The sequence below is a fragment of the Zalophus californianus genome, chromosome 11 (genome assembly GCF_009762305.2).
Source record: "Zalophus californianus isolate mZalCal1 chromosome 11, mZalCal1.pri.v2, whole genome shotgun sequence".
Classification (NCBI taxonomy): Eukaryota; Metazoa; Chordata; class Mammalia; order Carnivora; family Otariidae; genus Zalophus; species Zalophus californianus.
The window spans coordinates 94,557,255-94,577,827 of record NC_045605.1 but is presented as its reverse complement, the minus strand read 5'-3'; the positions used below and the strand labels follow the sequence as shown (position 1 = coordinate 94,577,827).

At 36.9% G+C, this 20,573-nt stretch overlaps 1 protein-coding gene across 1 annotated transcript in view; it reads right to left on the bottom strand.

Moving 5' to 3' along the window:
* Positions 1–20,573, bottom strand: part of HSD17B12 (hydroxysteroid 17-beta dehydrogenase 12) — a 167,575-nt gene that overhangs the window by 83,235 nt on the left and 63,767 nt on the right. The window contains exons 2-3 of the mRNA XM_027577727.2: positions 19,242–19,288; positions 17,914–17,989 (exon numbers count right to left, since the gene is read on the bottom strand). Coding sequence (XP_027433528.1) covers positions 17,914–17,989; positions 19,242–19,288 — 123 coding nt within the window. The remainder of the gene's footprint in view (positions 1–17,913; positions 17,990–19,241; positions 19,289–20,573) is intronic.

Here is a 20,573-nt window from a genome sequence, read left to right as displayed (position 1 = left end):
CAAGGCACACACTCACGGCATCTTGGGTTCTGGATTAATACCATAAAGGATAACTTGTGGGAAAGGGGGATGAGTAATTAGAAATAGCAGAAGAAATACCACATAGCAGCAGAAGCAGAACTAGATGTGCAGTTGATGCCTGCAACTGAAGGTCAGTTTTACTGCCTACTGCGGGATCTTGGGGAACCTCGCCATCTTGTCCTCATACTTGTTTTAAGGATCAACAATGGGTGTTTATTTCATCACTTATTACAGGAAATCTCTCAAATATTACTGGAAGACTATTTGTTAATAAAAACTCATTTTAGTAAAATTAACCATTTTATGTAGTTACGTTAGGATTTTACTAATGCAAAGTCATCTTCAAATATCCAGTTGGACATGGCTGTTTCTTAAAAAATGAAAAGGAATTTTAGCCATCCTGACAGGTGTGAGATGGTATCTCATCATGCTTTTGATTTGTATTTCCCTGATGATGAGTGCTGTTGAGCATCTTTTCATGTGCCTGTTAGCCATCTGGATGTCTTTTTTGGAAAAGTGTCTATTCAGGTCTTCCACGCATTTCTTAACTGGGTTATTTGTTTTTTGGGTGTTGAGTTTGATAAGTTCTTTGTAGATTTTGGATACCCTTTACCAGATATGTCATTTGCAAATATTTTCTCCCATTCCATAGGCTGCCTTTTAGTTTTGTTCACTGTTTCCTCTGCTGTGCAGAAGCTTTTTATCTTGATGAAGTCCCAATAGTTCATTTTTCCTTTGGTTTCCCTTGCCTCTGATGACATGTCTAGTAATAAGTTGCTATGGCCGAGGTTGAAGAGGTTGCTGCCTGTGTTCTCCTCTAGGATTTTCATGGTTTCCTGTCTCACGTTAAGGTCTTTCATCCATTTTGAATTTATTTTTGTGTATGGTATTAAAAAAGTGGTCCAGTTTCATTCTTCTGCATGTCCAGTTTTCCCATCACCATTTGTTGAAGAGGCTTTTTTTTCATCAGATATTCTTTCCTGCTTTGTCAAAGATTAGTTGACCATACAGTCGTGGGTCCATTTCTGGGTTTTCTATTCTGTTCCACTGATCTATGTGTGGGTTTTTGTGCCAGCACCATACTGTCTTGATGACTACAGCTTTGTAATATACTTTGATATCCAAAATTGCGATGCCTCCAGTTTTGTTTTTCTTTTTCAGAATTGCTTTGGCTATTCAGGGTCTTTTGTGGTTCCATACAACTTTTAGGTTTGTTTGTTCTAGCTCTATGAAAAATGCTGATGGTATTTTGATGGGGATTGCCATTAGGTGTGTAGATTGCTTTGGGTAGTATAAGCATTTTGACAATGTTCTTCCAATCCATGAGCATGGAATGCTTTTCCATTTCTTTGTGTCCTCTTCAATTCCTTTCATAAGTATTCTATAGTTTTCAGAGTACAGATCTTTTACTTCTTTAGTTAGATTTATTCCTAGGTATCTTATTGTTTTTGATGCAATTGCAAATGGGATTGATTCCTTGATTTCTTTTTCTGCTGCTTTGTTATTGGTGTATCGAATGCAACAGGTATTGGCAAGGATGCAGAGAAAGGGGGACCCTCTTTCCCTGTTGGTGGGAATGCAAACTGGTGCAGCCATTCTGGAGAACAGCATGGAGGTTCCTCAAAATATTAAAAATAAAACTACCCTATGATCCAGCAATTACACTTCTAGGTATTTACCCAAAGGATACAAAAATACAGATTTGAAGGGATACATGCACCATGATGTTTATAGCAGCATTATCAACAATAGCCAAACTATGGAGAGAGCCAAAATGTCCATCAACTGATGAATGGATAAAGAAGATGTGACACACACACACACACAGGAATATTACTCAGCCATCAAAAAGAAGGAAATCTTGCCATTTGTAATGACATGGATGGTGCTAGAGTGTAGTATGCTAAGTGAAATAAGTCAGAGAAAGACAAATACTATATAATCTCATTCATATGTGGAATTTAAGAAAGAAAACAGATAAATATATATGGGAAGGAGGAAAAGAAAAAAAAGGAGAGAGGGAAACAAGCCATAAGAGACTCTTAACAACACAGAACAAGCTGAGGGTTGATGGAGGGATGTGGGTGGGGGATGGGCTAGATGGGTGACAGGTATTATGGAGGGCACTTGTTATGATGAGCACTGGGTGTTGTATGTAAGTGATGAATCACTGAATTCTACTCCAGAAACCAATAGTGCACTGCATGTTAACCACCTAAAATTTAAATTGAAAAAATGGGCAGAGGACCTGAACAGATATTTTTCCAAAGAAGACATACAGATGGCCAACAGATACATGGAAAGATGCTCAGCATCACTAATCATCAGGGAAATGCAAATCAAAACCACAATGAGATATTACCTTATACCTGTCAGAATAGCTAGAATGAAAAGAACAAGAAATATCAACTGTTGGCAAGAATATGGAGAAAAAGGAACCCTTGTGCACTGTTAGTGGGAATGTAAATAGGTGCAGCTGCTGTAGAAAACAATATGGAGGTTCCTCAAAAAATTAAAAATAGAACTACCCTATGATCCAGTAATTACATCTCTGGGTATTTACCCAAAGAATATGAAAACACTAATTCAAAGGGATACAGGTACCCCTGTTTATTGCAGCATTATTTACAATAGCCAAGGTATGGAAGCAACTTAAGAGTTCATCAAAAGATGAATGGATAAGAAGAAGTGGTACACACACACACTGAATATTACACAGCCAAAAAAGGTATGAAACCTTGCCATTTACAACAACATGGATGGACCTAAGGATATTATACTAAATGAAGTAAGTCAGACTGAGAAAAACAAATACTATGTGATCTCACTCATATGTGGAATCTAAAAATCATAGTAAAGGAATAAACAAAAAAATAGAATCAACATTATAAATATAGAGAACAAACCAATGGTTGCCAGAAGGAAGGGTCATGGAAGGATAGGCAAATGAGTGAAGGGGAGTGGGAGATACAGGCTTCCAGTTATGAAATGAATAAATCATGGGAATAAAGGTACAGCATAGGGAATACAGTCCATGATATTATAATAGTGTTGTATGGTGACAGAAGGAAGCTACACTTGTGGTAAACATACAGTGTATAGAGATGTGAATCACTATGTTTTACACCTGAAACTAATGTAGCATGGCATGTCAACTAAAAAGTTTTTCAAAAATTTTTTAAAAAATGAAAAGGAACAAATATGTTCATTTTAGTAAAAATGCTCACATATCCTAAAATTGATCCAATGATAATAACTGTAATAGGTACCTGCATTCAAACACAGTCACGATGCAAGTTGAGTTTAGTTTGTTTTTTAAACTCTTGATGCTATGTAACTGTGATATTATGTTTTGGCGAAACATATGTTTTGGCCCCCCAAATTATCACTTAGTTCCCCAGCTACAATATTTAAAGCACAAATTCAGAGCAGAGGGGTAATGGAGAACATAGCACAAGAAGCCAAAGACTCTGCCCACTTCAGTCATTAACTAGATAGGACTCGGTTTCTCAGACTTAGTTTCCATATTTAAAAAGTGAGGGGTTTAGTCTATCAGTAGTTCCTAAACAGGAATGACCTTTAAAATCATGTGGGGTATGTTTTCTAAACTATGCATACCTAAATATGATTCTACTAAGTGTTCCCAAAAAATGAATACACTTAACATTTTGTGGCTTATCAGTTATTGGAGAGTGATTACATTTTAGATTTTACACATCACTACAGCATTAAACAGAATGGAAACACAATGAAAGCTGATTCGACATCAACATTCTTTATTGCTATTAGCCTGTTGTCATTAGATATTAATTCTATTGGTTTTTCTTAACAGTGAAGGAATAAAACAATTCAAAATTTATGAAATTTCTTGTCAATTTTAATGGACTCATCTTCCCTTTCATTTTAGTATTAGATACAGCACCAAGTCATTTAAATTAGTACTTAGTAGTTAGAGATTTATAGTTAAAGAGTAGCATGTAACATAAACTCTGCATTTAAGAAGTAATGGTAAAACAAGACTATTAAAACAGTGGATAATTGGGGCGCCTGGGTGGCTCAGTCATTAAGTGTCTGCCTTTGGCTCAGGTCATGATCCCAGAGTCCTGGGATCGAGCCTCGCATCTGGCGGGCTCCCTGCTCAGCGGGAAGCCTGCTCCTCCCTCTCCCACTCCCCCGCTTGTGTTCCCTCTCTCACTGTCAAAAAAATAAATAAAATCTTAAAAAAAAGATTAAAAAAAGTGGAAAATTGACAAGAAAATATATAACTTTGACGGAAAAATCAAGTTAAAGTGAACCTTTTCCATCAAACTTTCAAAGTACTTTCCATGATGAAAAGGGAAGCAATCCCTACATAAAAGTGCTGAAGAACTTTATAAATACATCCAAAGAATATGTCTTTCTACAAATTCTTTTATAGTTGGAGTCCATACCCCAATTACAATTATCCACTTAGAATAACAAGTAATAATTTTCAAGTGGGAGGAGAAACACCAATCATCTACTTAAATGGGACTCATTTCAGAACACCTTGGTCCCACATTTCCTCAACTAAAAAAAGTTTTTTTACATAAAAGTTACTGAGCCATCAATAATCCAATTGCAAAGACCACTTGCTGTTTTAAAGAAACCATGCAAACATAAGCAAATGTTTTAATTAAGAGGTATAGCTAGTGTCTGGCCATGGCGCAGTACACTCCCCACACGCCCACACGCCTAACGCTAATGCCAGCTGTAGAACAGCAACAGCCCGGCAGCTGCCTTAATTGGAGATGCAGATCAACACATGCTAATTTGGCTGGGCCAACTAATTGGTAGGTAGACTACATTTCTAACAAAATATCCACCCATATTGCAGATGTCGTTCTCTAGCAGAGTAAACGATTGGTAACAAACAGTAATGAAGTTGCAATAAGGTACACTTGGTGAAAATGTTTAGTTGGACAGCTTTGCGATGCGATGCCACATTAGCTTAGAAAACCACTTGTGCCAAAATTGGAACATAAACTAAATTTCAAGAGTATCTTTCTGTGCAAGATTAAGAATACTAAGCCATTTCACAAGAGCTCTTCGGTCACCAAAATAACACTTACGAAGTGGACCCATCCCCCTTAACCATACCAGGCACAGGGCAAACATCCAAAAGGTTTGGTCCTGCTCTTTCTTTAAAGCCTAATGCAGGGATGCCTGGGTGGCTCAGTCGGTTAAGCATCTGCCTTCGGCTCAGGTCATGATCCCAGGGTCCTGGGATCGAGACCCACATCCGGCTCCTTGCTCAGTGGGGAGTCTGCTTCTCCCTCTGCCTGCTGCTCCCCCCTGCTTGTGCTCTCTCTCTCTGACAAATAAATACAATCTTAAAAAAAAAAAAGCCTAATGCAGACCAAACATTCATAGACATGTGCAAATAATTATATTTACCAGGAAATCACATGCAAAGATAATAATTATATTTACCAGGAAATCTATAAGGGTAAAAAGGAGGGAGTATGGGGCTCTTCTGTTTCCAGCCATGATGGTATAACAGACTAGATTTACTCCATTGCCTTAACCTGAAAAAACCGGACAAAACATAAGAAACAATGGTTTTCAGTCAGTGCAAGATACAGTGTTCAGGACAGTCATAGCCGCGAGAAGGAAACAAATGAGGTGAGGCCTACAGCTGCCCTAACTTACTGCCTACAGATTTTTTAGACCGGAAGGAAGAGAGAGGAACTCGGAGATCAACAGTTCCGAGTTGAAGAAACAGACTTGAGCATGTGGGGAAGACAGAGTCCCTAGAATTACCATACAGTGGAGAGAGAGAGCACGAACGAGACTAATAGCAAGAAAGACAAGGATAAAACAAGAGCAAGAACACACCATATGCAGTAATTCTCCCTTATTCACAGCATTGCTTTCCAAGGTTTCAGTTAGCCACAATCAGCTATGGTCTGGAAGCAGATGATTCTCCTGATGAATTGTCAGCAAGTCAACAGTAGCCCAATGCTAGGTCACAATGCCTATGTCATTCATATCATCATGGAGGCATTTTATCATGTCCAATCATTACAAGAAGGGTGAGTACAGTACAATAAGATATTTTGAAAGACGAACATTCATATAATTTTTATTAGAGTATATTGTTGTAATTGTTATTACAATAACAATTGTAATTGTTATTCTATTATTTTTGTTGGTAATCTCTTGTTGCACCTAATTTATAAATTGAACTTTATCATAAGATGGATATACAGAAAAAATATAGTATGTACAGGGCTCAGTACTCACTATCCACAGTTTCAGGCATCCATTGCGGAGGTGTCTTAGAACATATCCCCCACAAATAAGGGCTGCTGTATGTTCAAAAACGTAGATGGTGAACATTTTTAAAAGAGATAAGGGAGATACAAAAATGACCTAAAATTTCATTTTTGAGAGAAAAATATAATGTCTGGATTTTTATTTTATTTTTTAAAAATGATTTTATTTATTTACTTGACAAGAGAGAGAAAGAGGGAAAGAGAGAGAACATAAGTAGGAGGAGGGGCAGAGGGAGAAGCAGGCTTTCCGCTGAGCAGGGAGCCCCATGTGGGGGCTCGATCCCAGGACGCTAGGATCATGACCAGAGCTGAAGGTAGACGCTTAATGACTGAGCCACCCAGGCGCCCCCAAATGTGTGTTTTTAAAAAAAAAAAAACACACTAACAGGATTAATGGCAGATTAGACACTAGAGAAAAAAAAATTAATGAATGCGAAGGCACAGTAAAAGACACTCTCTAAAATGAAACACAAAGAAAAAAGAGATTCCTCCCCCAAAAAGAAAATGAAAGAAGACAACATCAGTAAGTTGAGAGACAACTTTAATCCATTTAATATATGTATAACTCAAATCCTACAAAGAGAGTGAAGGATAGAAAAAATATTTGATGGTGCCAATTTTCCCAAATATAATGAAAATTATAAGCACATAAATTTAAGCTCAGTCAACTCCAAATGAGAAACATGAATAAAAGTACACCAAGGGAAAAAATACTCAAATTCCTTAAAACTGGTAATAAAAAGATGAATCTTAAAAGTAACCAGAGAAGAAAAAAATAAGTGACTTACACGAGGTGGTTAAAAAAAAAACAACAAAAGATAGGAATGACAGCAGACTTCTTGTCAAAAAGACTACAGGCCAGAACACAATGAAGCAAAGTAAAGTACTGAAAGGGGAAGAAAGAATCTGTCATTCTAAAATTTTATACCCAGAAAAAATACATTCAGAACTAAAAGTCTTTGTTCAGACTTACAAAGAGAATTCATCACTAGCAGACCAGAACTACAAGAGATACAAAAGGAAGTCTTTCAGACAGGAAAGAAAAAAATAAATTCCTGACTGAATTATGTATCCATAAAAAGGAATGAAAAGCATCAGAAATAATAACGTGTATAAATAATGAAGACTTTAAAAAACAAAAACTAAATTTAATTCTCTAAAATAGTTGACTATGGCAAAAATAATGTTATACAATTCATAACATATAGAAATAAATAAAACAGTGGGGAGTGGGAGCATATTGTCGTCAGGTTCTCATGCTCCACATCAAGTAGCAGTAGCCTGTGACAAGCTAAAGATAAACACTGCAAAATCTAAAGCAATCACTAAAAACAAAGAAAGAAGATGTACAGCCAATAGCCAAGGAAGGAAATAATATAGAATGATTAAAGACATGTTATTAATCCCAAACATAGGCAGAAAAAAAAAAGTGAGCAAAGAACAGATGAGATGAATAGAAAACAAAGAATAAATGGGTAGATCTTAACCCAATCCTATCAACAATAACATTAAGTGTAAATGGTCTGAGAACCCCAATTAAAAGGCAGAAGTCATCAAATTGAATTTTTTTAAAAAAGACCAAATCTATGCTGTCTACAAGAAACCCACTTTAAATATAAAGCACATATAGGTTAAAAGTAAAGACAGAAAAAAATATATACCATTCTAACACTAACCAAAAGAAAGATAAACAAAGTTGATTTCAGTGCAGAGAATATTACCAGAATAAAGAAGGTCATTTCATAATGATAAAGGAATGAATTCATCAAGAGAACATAATGCCCTTAAATGTTAATGCTATTTGTAATAATGCTATTTTTGTTAATAACAAAAAAAACAGACACAAAGAAACAGACAATCCATAATTGTAGTTGGAGATTTCAACTCCCACCCTCACAGTAACTGATAAGAGCAAATAGACAGAAAAATCAATGAAGATACAGGAAACTTGAACAATACCTTCAACCAACCATTTTATATTTTAAAAAAGCCTCTTCTGAGTGGCTTATAGAGACTAATCAGTGGTCCTTTAAATCTGAGAAGAGAAAATTCAAGAATGACCAGACAAGGACAAAACTTCTAATGCTTTAAAATGTGCTAGAAATTTCAGAAAATTCATTCTCACAGAAATGACCAGCTCGAGCAGTGACAGTAAAAAATTCAAACAGACATTTGGCTAGCAACTAATAGTTAATTTTAAATGCACTAATAAACTTTTGAAGTATTTTTAATAATTGGTAAATAAACAAAGAATTATATAAGATAACCAAGATATACATAAAAGTCTTAATTAAGGTAAAACATTGGCCAAATTAGAACTAGTTTGACCATTTTAATTTTAAAAGTGGCTATATGTCTTCTTTCTAACATTTCATTCTTTGAACTTTTAAATTTTCTACATAGGTTTTATCAGTTAGCTATATTATCATTGCTTCCACAAACTATTTTAAGTTATGACAGTTGGTGTCTTTATGAAAGGATGGGCTTTTCTAAACTTCAGACAATGCTGCAAATCATTGATGTTAATTACTCTTCCTGTCCTCTGTGTAAAATTTGCAAATGTCATCTCTCAGACAAACTTGGTATCAATAATGATTGTACTGCTCTGCATTGTCAACTTAAATATAACTTCTATGATTCTTAATTGACCCTAAGATACTATACTAATATCACAGTGAGTTAAAGAAGGAGGCATCTTAAAGAAAACCCCAATTGGGATGGCAAAGTCACTGTGATAGGTGAATCTTCTTACAACGTAATAATGGAACATAAAGTTAATACATTTTAAGGTTCAGGTGAAAGTGTTCACTTATCTAAATATATGTATAAGTAAGTATAAAATATATTAAAACCAACAAAGAAAGCTTATGAATTAAATAGTATGAAACCAGCTGTTGAGAAGAAATCTGATCTTTGATAATATAGTCTTCTCGTAATGAGAAAGTTGTAAAAAAATTATTCTGTACCTTCAGTATCCAGCCTGGCCAACAACGGTTCTGTATCTCCCCAAAACACTCTCATTTTCTAACAGCCTGTTAACTTTTTAAGCTTTTCTATTGACTTTTGTCATCCCTTGAATCGTTTTTTAACAAAAGTTTCTTGTTTCTAAAAAGGCTGGATTTCCTAATAATTATTGTTTCTTAAGGCTATGTTTTATTTGAATTACTTATATGTAATATAATGTCACTTAAACCACGACTCTAATCATTTCTTGTCTTGGGCACCCGTGACTTATGCTTATATTTTGCTATAACCACTAGTCTCCTGGCAACTCTTTATGCTACTGCCTTCACAAATTTGGGCCACAATATTAAAAATAATAAAGGGGCGCCTGGGTGGCTCAGTTGTTAAGCGTCTGCCTTCGGCTCAGGTCATGATCTCAAGGTCCTGGGATCGAGCCCCTCATCAGGCTCCCTGCTCAGCGGGAAGCCTGCTTCTCCCTCTCCCACTCCCCCTGCTTGTGTTCCCTCTCTAGCTGTCTCTCTCTCTGTGTCAAATAAATAAATAAAATCTTTAAAAAAATAATAAAAATAATAAAATTGATTAAGACATATGTTGTACCCGAACTATCATTGGTATTTCCCAGATGGCCACTAGGTAGCACTACCCAGCAGAGACGCTATTAGGAAAAAACTAGATATGTAGTATATTCTCTATATCTTTAATTAGCTCAACTCTCTTATGAGAGCTGTTCTGTTTATCAAGCCCATAACATGGGCAGAGCCAAGGTGTGACTAATAATGAATATCATTCAACATGTGTATACTTTTCAGGACAGACAGAAACGTATTCATGCTCCTGTGCACAGCCTGGCACACGACTATGAACAAAATGATATCTACGATTACGGTTAATTGGTGGCAATTTTAAAACACTTTATTGAAGTCCCTGGAGCTTTATCAATGCCTTTTGTGTCCACCATAAGGCTCATGCCCTGAGAAAAATTACTGACTAAATCATTAATTACCTCTATATTATAGCAAAACAGGGTATTCTATTCTGATACTGTTAATTATTGTAAATAGTGAACGAGAGGTCATCAGTCTTATTAACAGGGGGTTCCTACTTTTCCTTCATGTTTGCCAAAAGCTGGAGGCCCTTAAGCTGGACATCAGAAAATTGAGTCTTTAGAAAGAACACATAAATAATAGCCTCAGTAGATGGAAGCTTGTTTCAGTACTCTTGACCGTCACGAATGCTGTAAACAATCAACTCCCATGTCAGACTTCCTTCCCAGTGTAACCTGACACTGCCACCAAGCTCAACTATGGGACAGATTATACCAGGAAACTGAGTCAGTATCTATAGGACTCTTTAATGTTTTTGACCCAAGATCCAATGGAAGAATTAATTTTGCAACTGAATGAGATCAATGAAAGAAACTTAACAGTGGTTTCGAGAAAATGTTTTTCTTCTTAATTTTTTACTCCCCCACCCCTTTGTGGCTGGCTGTCCTTGGGCAAACTGGAATGAAGCACTCTTTGAATGGTATGTTGCACCAACTGATCCCCCAGAAATTGAGAAAAATATTCCCTGAAAAACCTTAATATAGCTTATAAACTGTGGCTGACCGTTATTTTCCAGATCCAGATTTTATTTTCCAAAAATATCTCCCTTCCCACACACTCTTTTCCAATGTTACCACGTCACTCCTCCATCAAGAGGTGGAGAATATTCCTCTCACCTTGGATCTCGGCAGGCTCATGTCCGCTTTGACCGATAGAATACAGCAAAAGTAACACTACGTGAGTTCTGAGAGTAGGTCACAAAAACACATCAGCTTATGTTTTGTCGTCTTGCACCATTCACTGTGAGGGATGAGAGTTACCCTGTGAGGAGTCCAGCTACCCTGATCTGGCCATGCTAGAGAGACTACGCAGAGGCACTCCGGCCAACAGTCCCAGCTCTGTCCAGCTTTCCGGTCATTCCCGACCATGGCACCAGCCCTGTGAGAGAAGCCATCTTAAATCTTTTGAACCAGCCTCTCCACCAGCTAGTATCACAGTTAGGGAACTCAGTAATGCCATGAGAGGCAAAAGAATTGTACTCCCAGGTCCTGGCAAAACTCCTGATCAGCAGAATTTTTGAGTACCTAACATGGTTATTATTTCACATTGATAAGTTTGGGGTAGCTGTTATGCAGCAATAGCAACTGGAACATAAACTATTAAATTGTTTAGGTAAATTTAAAGATGGAAAATGTATAGAAAATACAACACACAATATTTAAAAAGAAAAAGAAAAAGAAAATACAACACATATTGATTGGCCTTGTCTGCAAAACTAATCAGCACGATAGTCAGATGGTATACATGTCCTTACTGAGTTCTTTCACCTTACATGGCAATGTAATCATTTGCATAGGCTCAATAAGAATCTATCCTTCCTCCTACCAGGATGTAATTAGATAAAACAAATTTGTAACCATGACCATGCCAGAAATGTTTCATTTAACGGTAAATCTCATTTAATTAGGCACGACAAGCCCACTAGTAAGGAACAATAATTACACTCCAATATGTAGAAACAATGCTTCAAGGAAACTGTCCTGGCACCTGCTCAGTGGCTTATGGGACACCTCAGTCTCATGGGTAGTACAAAAAATGTCACTTTCTGGAAACGCTGACGAATTTGGAGATCTTAAAGTACAAGGATACCTCTACAATTACAGGTACCACAGGCAAAACCAGGAGAGGCAAACCAGCTGGGTTTTGGTTCCTGGTGGTTCCTTACCTTAGAATATGTGAACTGTAGGGGCAATAAAAATATTTCTGGTAACTACAGAAGTGACAGAAAAACATATAAGACTCTAGGGGCTGCATGAGGTCAACTCTCTGATCCTAACATCATGTGGTTCTAGTTTCATTAAACATGAAAGTAAAAAGGTTCACTAACACCTTGTCCTTATGTAAATGAAAGAGGCTAAATATAACAAGGCATCACATTAATGCTGCTGAGAGTGCATCAGAAAATTGTGAAACAAACTTATTTGGTCAAATCCATATCTAACCTATACAGATTTGATCAGAGGTAAGGTTTGAAAAAGTGAAACTGATTTTTTTTAACCTAACCCTATTCCTCTGTTGACTACAGACCAATAAGATTTACATTTCTTTTTTTTTAATTTTATTTTACTATGTTACGTTAATTTATGTATTAATGTATTTATGTATTAATAATATGTATTAATATTATGTATAATTAATGTAATACATTACATCATTAGTTTTTGATGTAGTGTTCCATGATTCATTGTTTGCATGTAACACCCAGTGCTTACATTTCTAAAAGCTTTACATTTCAAGAGATCACAGAATTACAGGGCCATCCCAGAGCTTTATACCCTGAGATAATTAACAAAAAGAGAGAAACACCCTATCTGTTTTTTTTGTTTTATTTAAGTAATCTCTACACCCAACATGGGGCTCGGACTCAAGAGTCAGATGCTCTTCTGACTAAGCCAAAACGCCCCTTGTTTTTTTTAAATCAAAGACAGAAATGTGTGGTTTTTTAAATCAAAGCCGATTAAAGTGAATGCAATCAGAATTACCAACTGCCATGTACAAATATGGACTGTAAATATCACCATCTCTACATTTTGTGAGCCAATAGGTTGTTCTAAAAGCTAGTCTTTGCTTTGTGCTTTCTGCAAGTAAAAACTTAGCTCAGAGTTCAAAAATTATCTAGGAGTTTTTCTCTTTGACAAATCAAAACTGACAAAGATACTGAATATATTAATAATCCTGGCTAACAAAGATAATAAAATAAGCTTATTATATATGTGTTGACTCTCAGCTTGTATTAATTCAATGGGTGACAGGTATCCTTACAAAGAAGCAAAAATTCATCAAAGCAACCTATCCCGAGAAAGCACTTATCCATTGTTGGCAAAACATTTAGTTCCCTACTAAATTATATATAATCCTTTAAAAATTTTCATGAAGAACTTTGATAAGTAGGTTGTCCTGCACACTCACAAGAAACTGCTTCTAAAGAAATAGAATCCCCAAGTTTACATAATGACAGTGGAGAGTCAGAAGGTGACAGGAGCCCAGAAGAGTCCTTGTTTTTTCTCAATTGGCATGTGGTTTCTTTTTCAATCCCCTCCTTTCCTCTTTTCTTCTTCAGTCATGTAGGAAAGAAGGAGGGATGAGTTTAACCTCCTGGAGTGAATGTAAGAGCTGGATTAGAAAAGACAAGTTAGGGACCCCTGGGTGGCTCAGTCATTAAGTGTCTGCCTTTGGCTTGGGTCGTGGTCCCCCTGGGATCGAGGCCTACATCGGGTTCCCTGCTTGGCGGGAAGCCTGCTTCCCTCTCCCACTCCCCCTGCTTGTGTTCCCTCTCTCGCTGTGTCTCTCTCTGTCAAATAAATAAATAAAATCTTTAAAAAAAAAGAAAAGAAAAGAAACGAAAAGTTAGCCTAGTTAAACTAACTTGCCTGACTTCTGTTTCTTGAGTCAAGTCTGACTGATAGAGAAATTGGTATCAGCAGTGGGATCCCCAAAAACAGACCTCAAAGGACTTTGATATTGGTTTGATTTGATCCATAATGCAGTTGCATCACCATTAATCAAATTAATGCTGGCTGCTGATTATAATAAAGTATCTACTGAAGAAGTGCCTTAAGGGACCAAGTAGCTGTCACATTTGAGTTGGGCAGAAATGATAAATACAAAGATTGTGGTATAGCATAGCTTCTTCTGAATGCACTGGAGCATTTACAGAAAGAAAATGACAAACTTAGGTCTTTAAACTTTCAGCTCCCATTTATGAACAGAGAACCAGAGAACTTCTATGGCAGCCCTAATAAAAACCTCTATGTTTTACAGCCACAGGGCTCCCCTTGCTAACATCAGATTTAACTGTGCCAGGTGCAGAATTACAATGTGTAAGCTGAACTCCACAGATTCACCATGTCTCATGTATGAAAGTGAAAACACTGAATGAGACTTGGGATGGGGCTATCTGTGTGGACTCAACTGAAGCCAAGGATCTTGAACCCCTGAGCTATTCTGAGCCTCCCTTGGCCAGTGCAAAGAGAAATAGCTTGCTCTCCTGTGTCGGAAGAGATTAGCTTTCCCGGGATTGAAGAACCTGCATAACGTCATGGTAACTCTAAGGGCAGTTTCCTTCCAAGAGAATTCCTCTTCTCCTCAAGACCCAATGAGACCATCCCTTACTGCTAGTCATAACAGGGTAAGATCACAGCATTCTTTGAGGAACAAGTATAAAGTCAGATCCATAAAGTAATAACTGACACACAAAAATAATTGCAGAAGTTTGCTAATTTGTATTGCCAGATACCTAGGAAATCTATGTGAGAATGATTCTAAGAGTGCTAGGCCAAGGGAAACATAATACAATGCCAGACTGGGATAGTTTTTAAAATATGAATCACTTACCAGAGATTTCGCTTATACAACTGGAAGGGGCTCTAAGAGTTAGTTAACTTGGTTGGCTGACTGCAACTTGGACTCCATGACGGCCCTCCATTTAGTAAGTTTGGGAGGCCACAACTTCCTGGCGTAATGTAGTGGCAGGGATTCAAAGGCTCATTAAGAAATGCTGGAGTGGATTTATCATGTGCAACTTGCACACACAATCCCTCCACCACTACACCCCCTAAGAGGGCCCAGTGGATACTCTCATCACCTAAGGCTCCAGCTGCATAACGGGAGTGCCATTATATGGGCAAGAGGTTATTAGTCTGGCCCTTTAACATCCTGTCAGTCATAAAATTCACCACATTGCTACAAAATGAGAACTTCTCCATGTTCTCTCCTTGTTTGTTTCTTTCATGGCACTATTACAAACTGCAATTATTTATTTGTCTGATTTGCTTTGTTTCATTTTTTGCTTTCCTACCTTTTTTTTTTCTCTGTCTCCTCCACTAGCGTGTAAGTTCCATGGAACAAGGAGTGCCTCTGTCATGCTCACCACTGTATGCGGACTATCTAGCACAGGACCTGGTGCACAGGCATTCAATAAAGATGTGTTGAAGGCATAAACAGAGTTAGTCTGTCTCTGTCAACATTAAATTCTGGTCCTTCCTTCTCCTGGAATAGATGTTCATCAAAACACTATCCTGCCAGAGAGATGATTTACATCTGAGCTGAAAACCTGTACAGGTGTATATAATCTCCTTTGTATTTCTTCAGCTTAGAACCAACGACCTGGTCTGCTGATACCACCTTTCTCATTAAATTTATATGATGCCCAGGAAAACATAATAAAGGTCAATTCAGTGCATCACCATCTGTGCCTTCATGAAAATGTTTGAACAGGATCCCGTCTTTATCCAAAATGGCATCTCTGCCCAGTCATATGTCACCTCCTATCACAAGTGAATAAATTCTCAAATATCATTAAAGTATACTTCTGGCATGTTGAGCAATTTTTTGTACAGGCTGGAGCACTTTCTAAAAGACTGTCATGAGGTAGCTTTTACTTGTCTTGGGATCAAGTAGATGGTGGTTTGTTCAGATCACAGCATTTCAAAATTCAACATTCCATTTCATCAAAGGTTCTATTTTTCACCTATGAACCTTTACTTCCAGCAACTAGGAAATGCTTTCATTAACAGCCAATTTTATCTACACATGCACAAACCCAACATTTTTATCACTGTAAGAGTTAAATTATACACACGAGCACAGGGAACTAAGAAAGAAACAGTGTTAAGATCAGGCAACATGTGAAGTTCAACTACTATCTAAGTTAACTGCCTCAGGCTCATTAGTGCCATGGTTTCATTCAAATTCCCACCTGAGCCAAACTGCAAAATACTGTATGTCTTGGACCTTCAGGGTTGTGTTTATATAATTCAAAACTTGAAAGTTAAAATCCTTAAATGCCAAAGATGTAAAGATCTATGACAGCAACAGGGTTTAAGAAAAAAAAAATTTAACATACTTAATATTATTATCTATAAGGATCTGTTTTTTACATAAAGATTAAGTGCATTTATATGTAGTCTGTCCAGAAGAACCAGTTACGGCCTGGAAAGAAACAATAACAAAAATATATACCTCACAAGGATGTCTGAAAGATAAAAGAGGATAATACATGTGAGGGAATAAATAATAAAGTACCATATAAATGTTAATAGTAGGTAGTAATGTTAATAATAAAATATAGTATGTGGTACGCCTTCAGCTTACACAGTATTATACAGCAGTTGAGATATCTCAGTACAGCTGAAAAAAAAATGCAGTAGAAATCCTCTCTCATCTGAAAGAATTGGAGCAGTTTATTAGTTGGCTACTCATAGAAGTTAAAGCAGGAATCCTAGAAAACGACAAATACACATTGTAACCATTTTATTTAATTTAAACCTTGCATAAGTGTAATTCATTCACCAGTCCTCTGGGTAGGATCCCTGCCTTACATTTGAGTTTAGATCTGCTGACTGGTATTCCAGACTTTCCTGTCTCACCCACGCCCATAATGCGTCATTTATGATTGCAGGTCTAGTTCTTTTAAAGTGCAGCAAAAATTTCAACACATACGAAACAATCGGAGAGCAAATTTCTTACTTTTTATCATTTTTTCCAATTATTTTACATTTGTCTTGTTCACCACTAATTTGACAGCCAATTTCTGAAAGAACTTGCTTTTCTCAGTTTTTTCAGAGCATTCAACTTCGTTTTTGTAGAAATAACTCCCCCTCTTTACACAAATACCGCATCAGTGTGTGGAATATTAAATAATAAATGCACTCAGCATAGCTGACTCTTAAAGCCAATAAGGTGACTTGGGGGGCTAAAAGCACAAAAGCATCACACTGAGAACCCGACCAGCTGCGAACAGTCAGCACGCTGGGAACAGCAGTCAGTGTGTTCTACCCAGGAAACGGACAGCACTGCTTTATCCATCGGGTTGGTTAATTAGACATGAGTTAAGAATCTTTGCTATACAGTAATTCAGGTCTCAAGCATAGCTGCCTAAGAAGAAAGCTCAAAAGATTCCCTCTCATATGTAGATAGACTGCCTTCTGTATTTTTCTTCAATTATATATGATTACATTTAGAGGCAATGATGTCAAAGAGTGAAAAGAAAATGCAAGAATACTGAAATAAAGCAACAGAAAAGGAATTCAGGTGTTTAAGTAGAACATGATAAAATAATCAGAGAATCTGGCTCCTAACAACAACTGAGTCAGAAAAAGACATTTTAAGGAAATTTTAACAGTTCCATATTAATTTGAAAAAAAAATGATGACCCATTTTAAAGCATCCCTTTTGGGGCACCTGGGTGGCTCAGTCGTTAAGCGTCTGCCTTCGGCTCAGGTCATGATCCCAGGGTCCTGGGATTGAGCCCCGCATCGGGCTGCCTGCTCTGCGGGAAGCCTGCTTCTCCCTCTCCCTCTGCCCCTGCTTGTGTTCCCTCTCTCACTTGTCTCTCTCTGTCAAATAAATAAATAAAATCTTAAAAATAAATAAATAAATAAAAATAGAGCATCCCTTTTAACAACATAAGAAGCTTTCTGAACTATAAATAAATATGTCAGTGCTAGATACCTACTTGAAAACATTCAGCTTAGATTAGCTGTATTCCTTTCGTAAATATGAAAGAAGAGGGTGTGTGAAAAACTTACTTATTTCACTGGAAACTTGATTCAGTTTATCCTGTGATCTGCTGATAAGGACAATCTTCATTCCATGTTTCGCTAACTGAAACAATAAAAAACACCAAGCAGTTGAATCACGCCTGTACTTGCATTTAAAAACAGAAATCAGATATATTCTCATTTTAAGAAAACCTGATAATATGGTAAACCCAACTAAAAAAAAAAAAATAAACCTAAGTTATAATGAATGGACAATCCAAAATGAAGACTTTACAAAAGGATTCCCCCAAAGGGCTATCTTTCTGAATCAAGCCAGTATATAAATGTCAAAGGGTCTCAGAAGGAGTAAAACTTTTATTTTCATTTTGTACCCATCTACACTGCTTTAGTTTTTAAAATCATAAGCACTGGGGCATCTGGGTGGCGTAGCTGGTTAAGTGTCTGACTCGGTTTCGGCTCAGGTCGTGATCTTAGGGTCATGAGATTGAGCCCTGCATGCAGAATCTGCTTGAGATTGTCTCTTTTTCTCCCTCTGCCCCTCCCATTCATGCTCGCACTCTTTCTCTAAAATAAATAATCTTTCATAAATAAAGAAATAAAATCATAGGTATCTATTACTTCTATAATTTAAAAGTCAGCTTTAAAAAATATTTTGTTTTAAAAAAAATTTTTTGTTTTGGACTGGATACATAAAGACTGAAAGACTGGCAACCAAGGAAGATTTAAAAAGATCCTCTGTTGGAAATGACAAATGAGAAATCCAGTGGATCTGCCAAGATTGTCATCACAACTGGGCAGTATCATAAGCTGTGGTCCCTCAACAGAACCAGAGGGCAGGGAAGCTTGCCTTAAAAGAGTACTACGCAGTGCTCCTGCTTTGTACAATGGTCCTCAAACTACCATGGTCCCTATGCTTTCATGATGTTACCTTTTGCCCATGTCCATCAATATCTTTTTGTTAATTATAGTCTTATTTAAAAAACGATGCCATGGACTAGGCTGGAAATAAAACTATTCCATAATAATACAGCCACCTTTTGGAAAATAGTTCAAAACAACTGACTTTAAAACTAAGGACTGTCCATAATTACACAATATAAAATAAAACTATGCTACATTTTCCCCAATTCCAATTTACTGGGATAGAAAGTTTTATACTCATTTTTGCACAAAAATTTATTTTAAGATTGTCTTTGAGCAAGTGTGGTGTTTCTGATTAGAAATAAAGCATATCTATTGTACTATATAACACTATATTTGTTTTTAACTTCAACAATCAAAGCAACTGTAAGAGATCATCCTGTATTTGTTCTTTTATTTTTATACAAAAAAAAAAGATCTTGAAAATTACCTACCTCTTCTGCATATGATTTTCCAATTCCATCAGTACCACCTGTGACAACTGAGAAAAGAAAAAAAACAGTTTAGGTTAAGAGCTGCAATGAAGAACCAAGCATAGTTAGGACCCACCAGTTATACACCAGAGGACCTGTGTAATACTATGATATAAAAGATGAAGCAACACTAGTGATTCAAATTTAAGACGGAATACCCACCACAGTGGCTAAAATTTAAAAGACTGCAATACCAAGTCTTGACAAGGTTGTAGAGCAACTGGAACTTTCATACATTGCTGGTGGCACTGTAAATTGATACAATCATTTTGAAAAAAAAGCTATTTGGCATTATGTCCAGAACTAAACATATGCCTACCCTGTGACCTAGCAATTCCCAAGAGGTATGAACGCATCATGTCTATCAAAAGAATGCTCACGGTAGCTTTATTTATGTGTAATAGGTAAACATGCCCAAACACTGATCTACAAGAGAATAAGTAAACGGAGGTATATTCATATAATGGAATACTAAATAACAATAAAAAAGAACTACCAATATATTCAAAACATGGACAAATCTCCCAGACATTACGCTGAGTGAAAAAAGCCTGACATAAAAGCATACAAGCTGTTATGATTCCATCTATGAAGGCGAAAAAAAAAAAGGGTAAAAGGAACATTAAGGGACCTCTGGGGTAGAGGATGTATATCCTATATCTTGATTTGGGTACATAAGTATTTAAGAATTCACTTTAAAAATGCATATTTAAGTATATATTATATCTGTTATACCTTAATAAACTTAATTTTTCAAAATTATGGGCAATAAAAAGAAATTGAGTAAGATTGATTTCTTCTATGGGAAAGTGCATTTCTCTTACAAGCTCAACACCCCCCCTTTTTTTTTAATTTGGGGGCACCTGGTTGGCTCAGATGGGTTAAGCGTCTGCCTTCGGCTCAGGTCATGATCCCAGAGTCCTGGGATCAAGACCTACATCGGGCTCCCTGCTTGGTGGGGAGCCTGCTTCTCCCTCTCCCTCTACTGTTTCTCCTGCTTGTGCTCTCTCGCTCTGTCAAATAAATAAGTAAAATCTTTAAAAAAAATAAAAAAAGATTTTACTTATTTATTTGAGAGAGAGAGCAAGAGAGCGAGAGAGGGAGAAGTAGACTTGCTACTGAGTGGAGAACCTGAAGCGGGGCTTGATCCCAGGACCCTGGGATCATGACCGGAGCCAAAGGCAGACACTTAACCAACTGAGCACCCAGGCCCCCCTCAAAAACCTTACGTAGCAGAAACATTTGAAAATTATAGTGGGTCAGGCTTCATCATGGTATCTTATCTCTGAAATA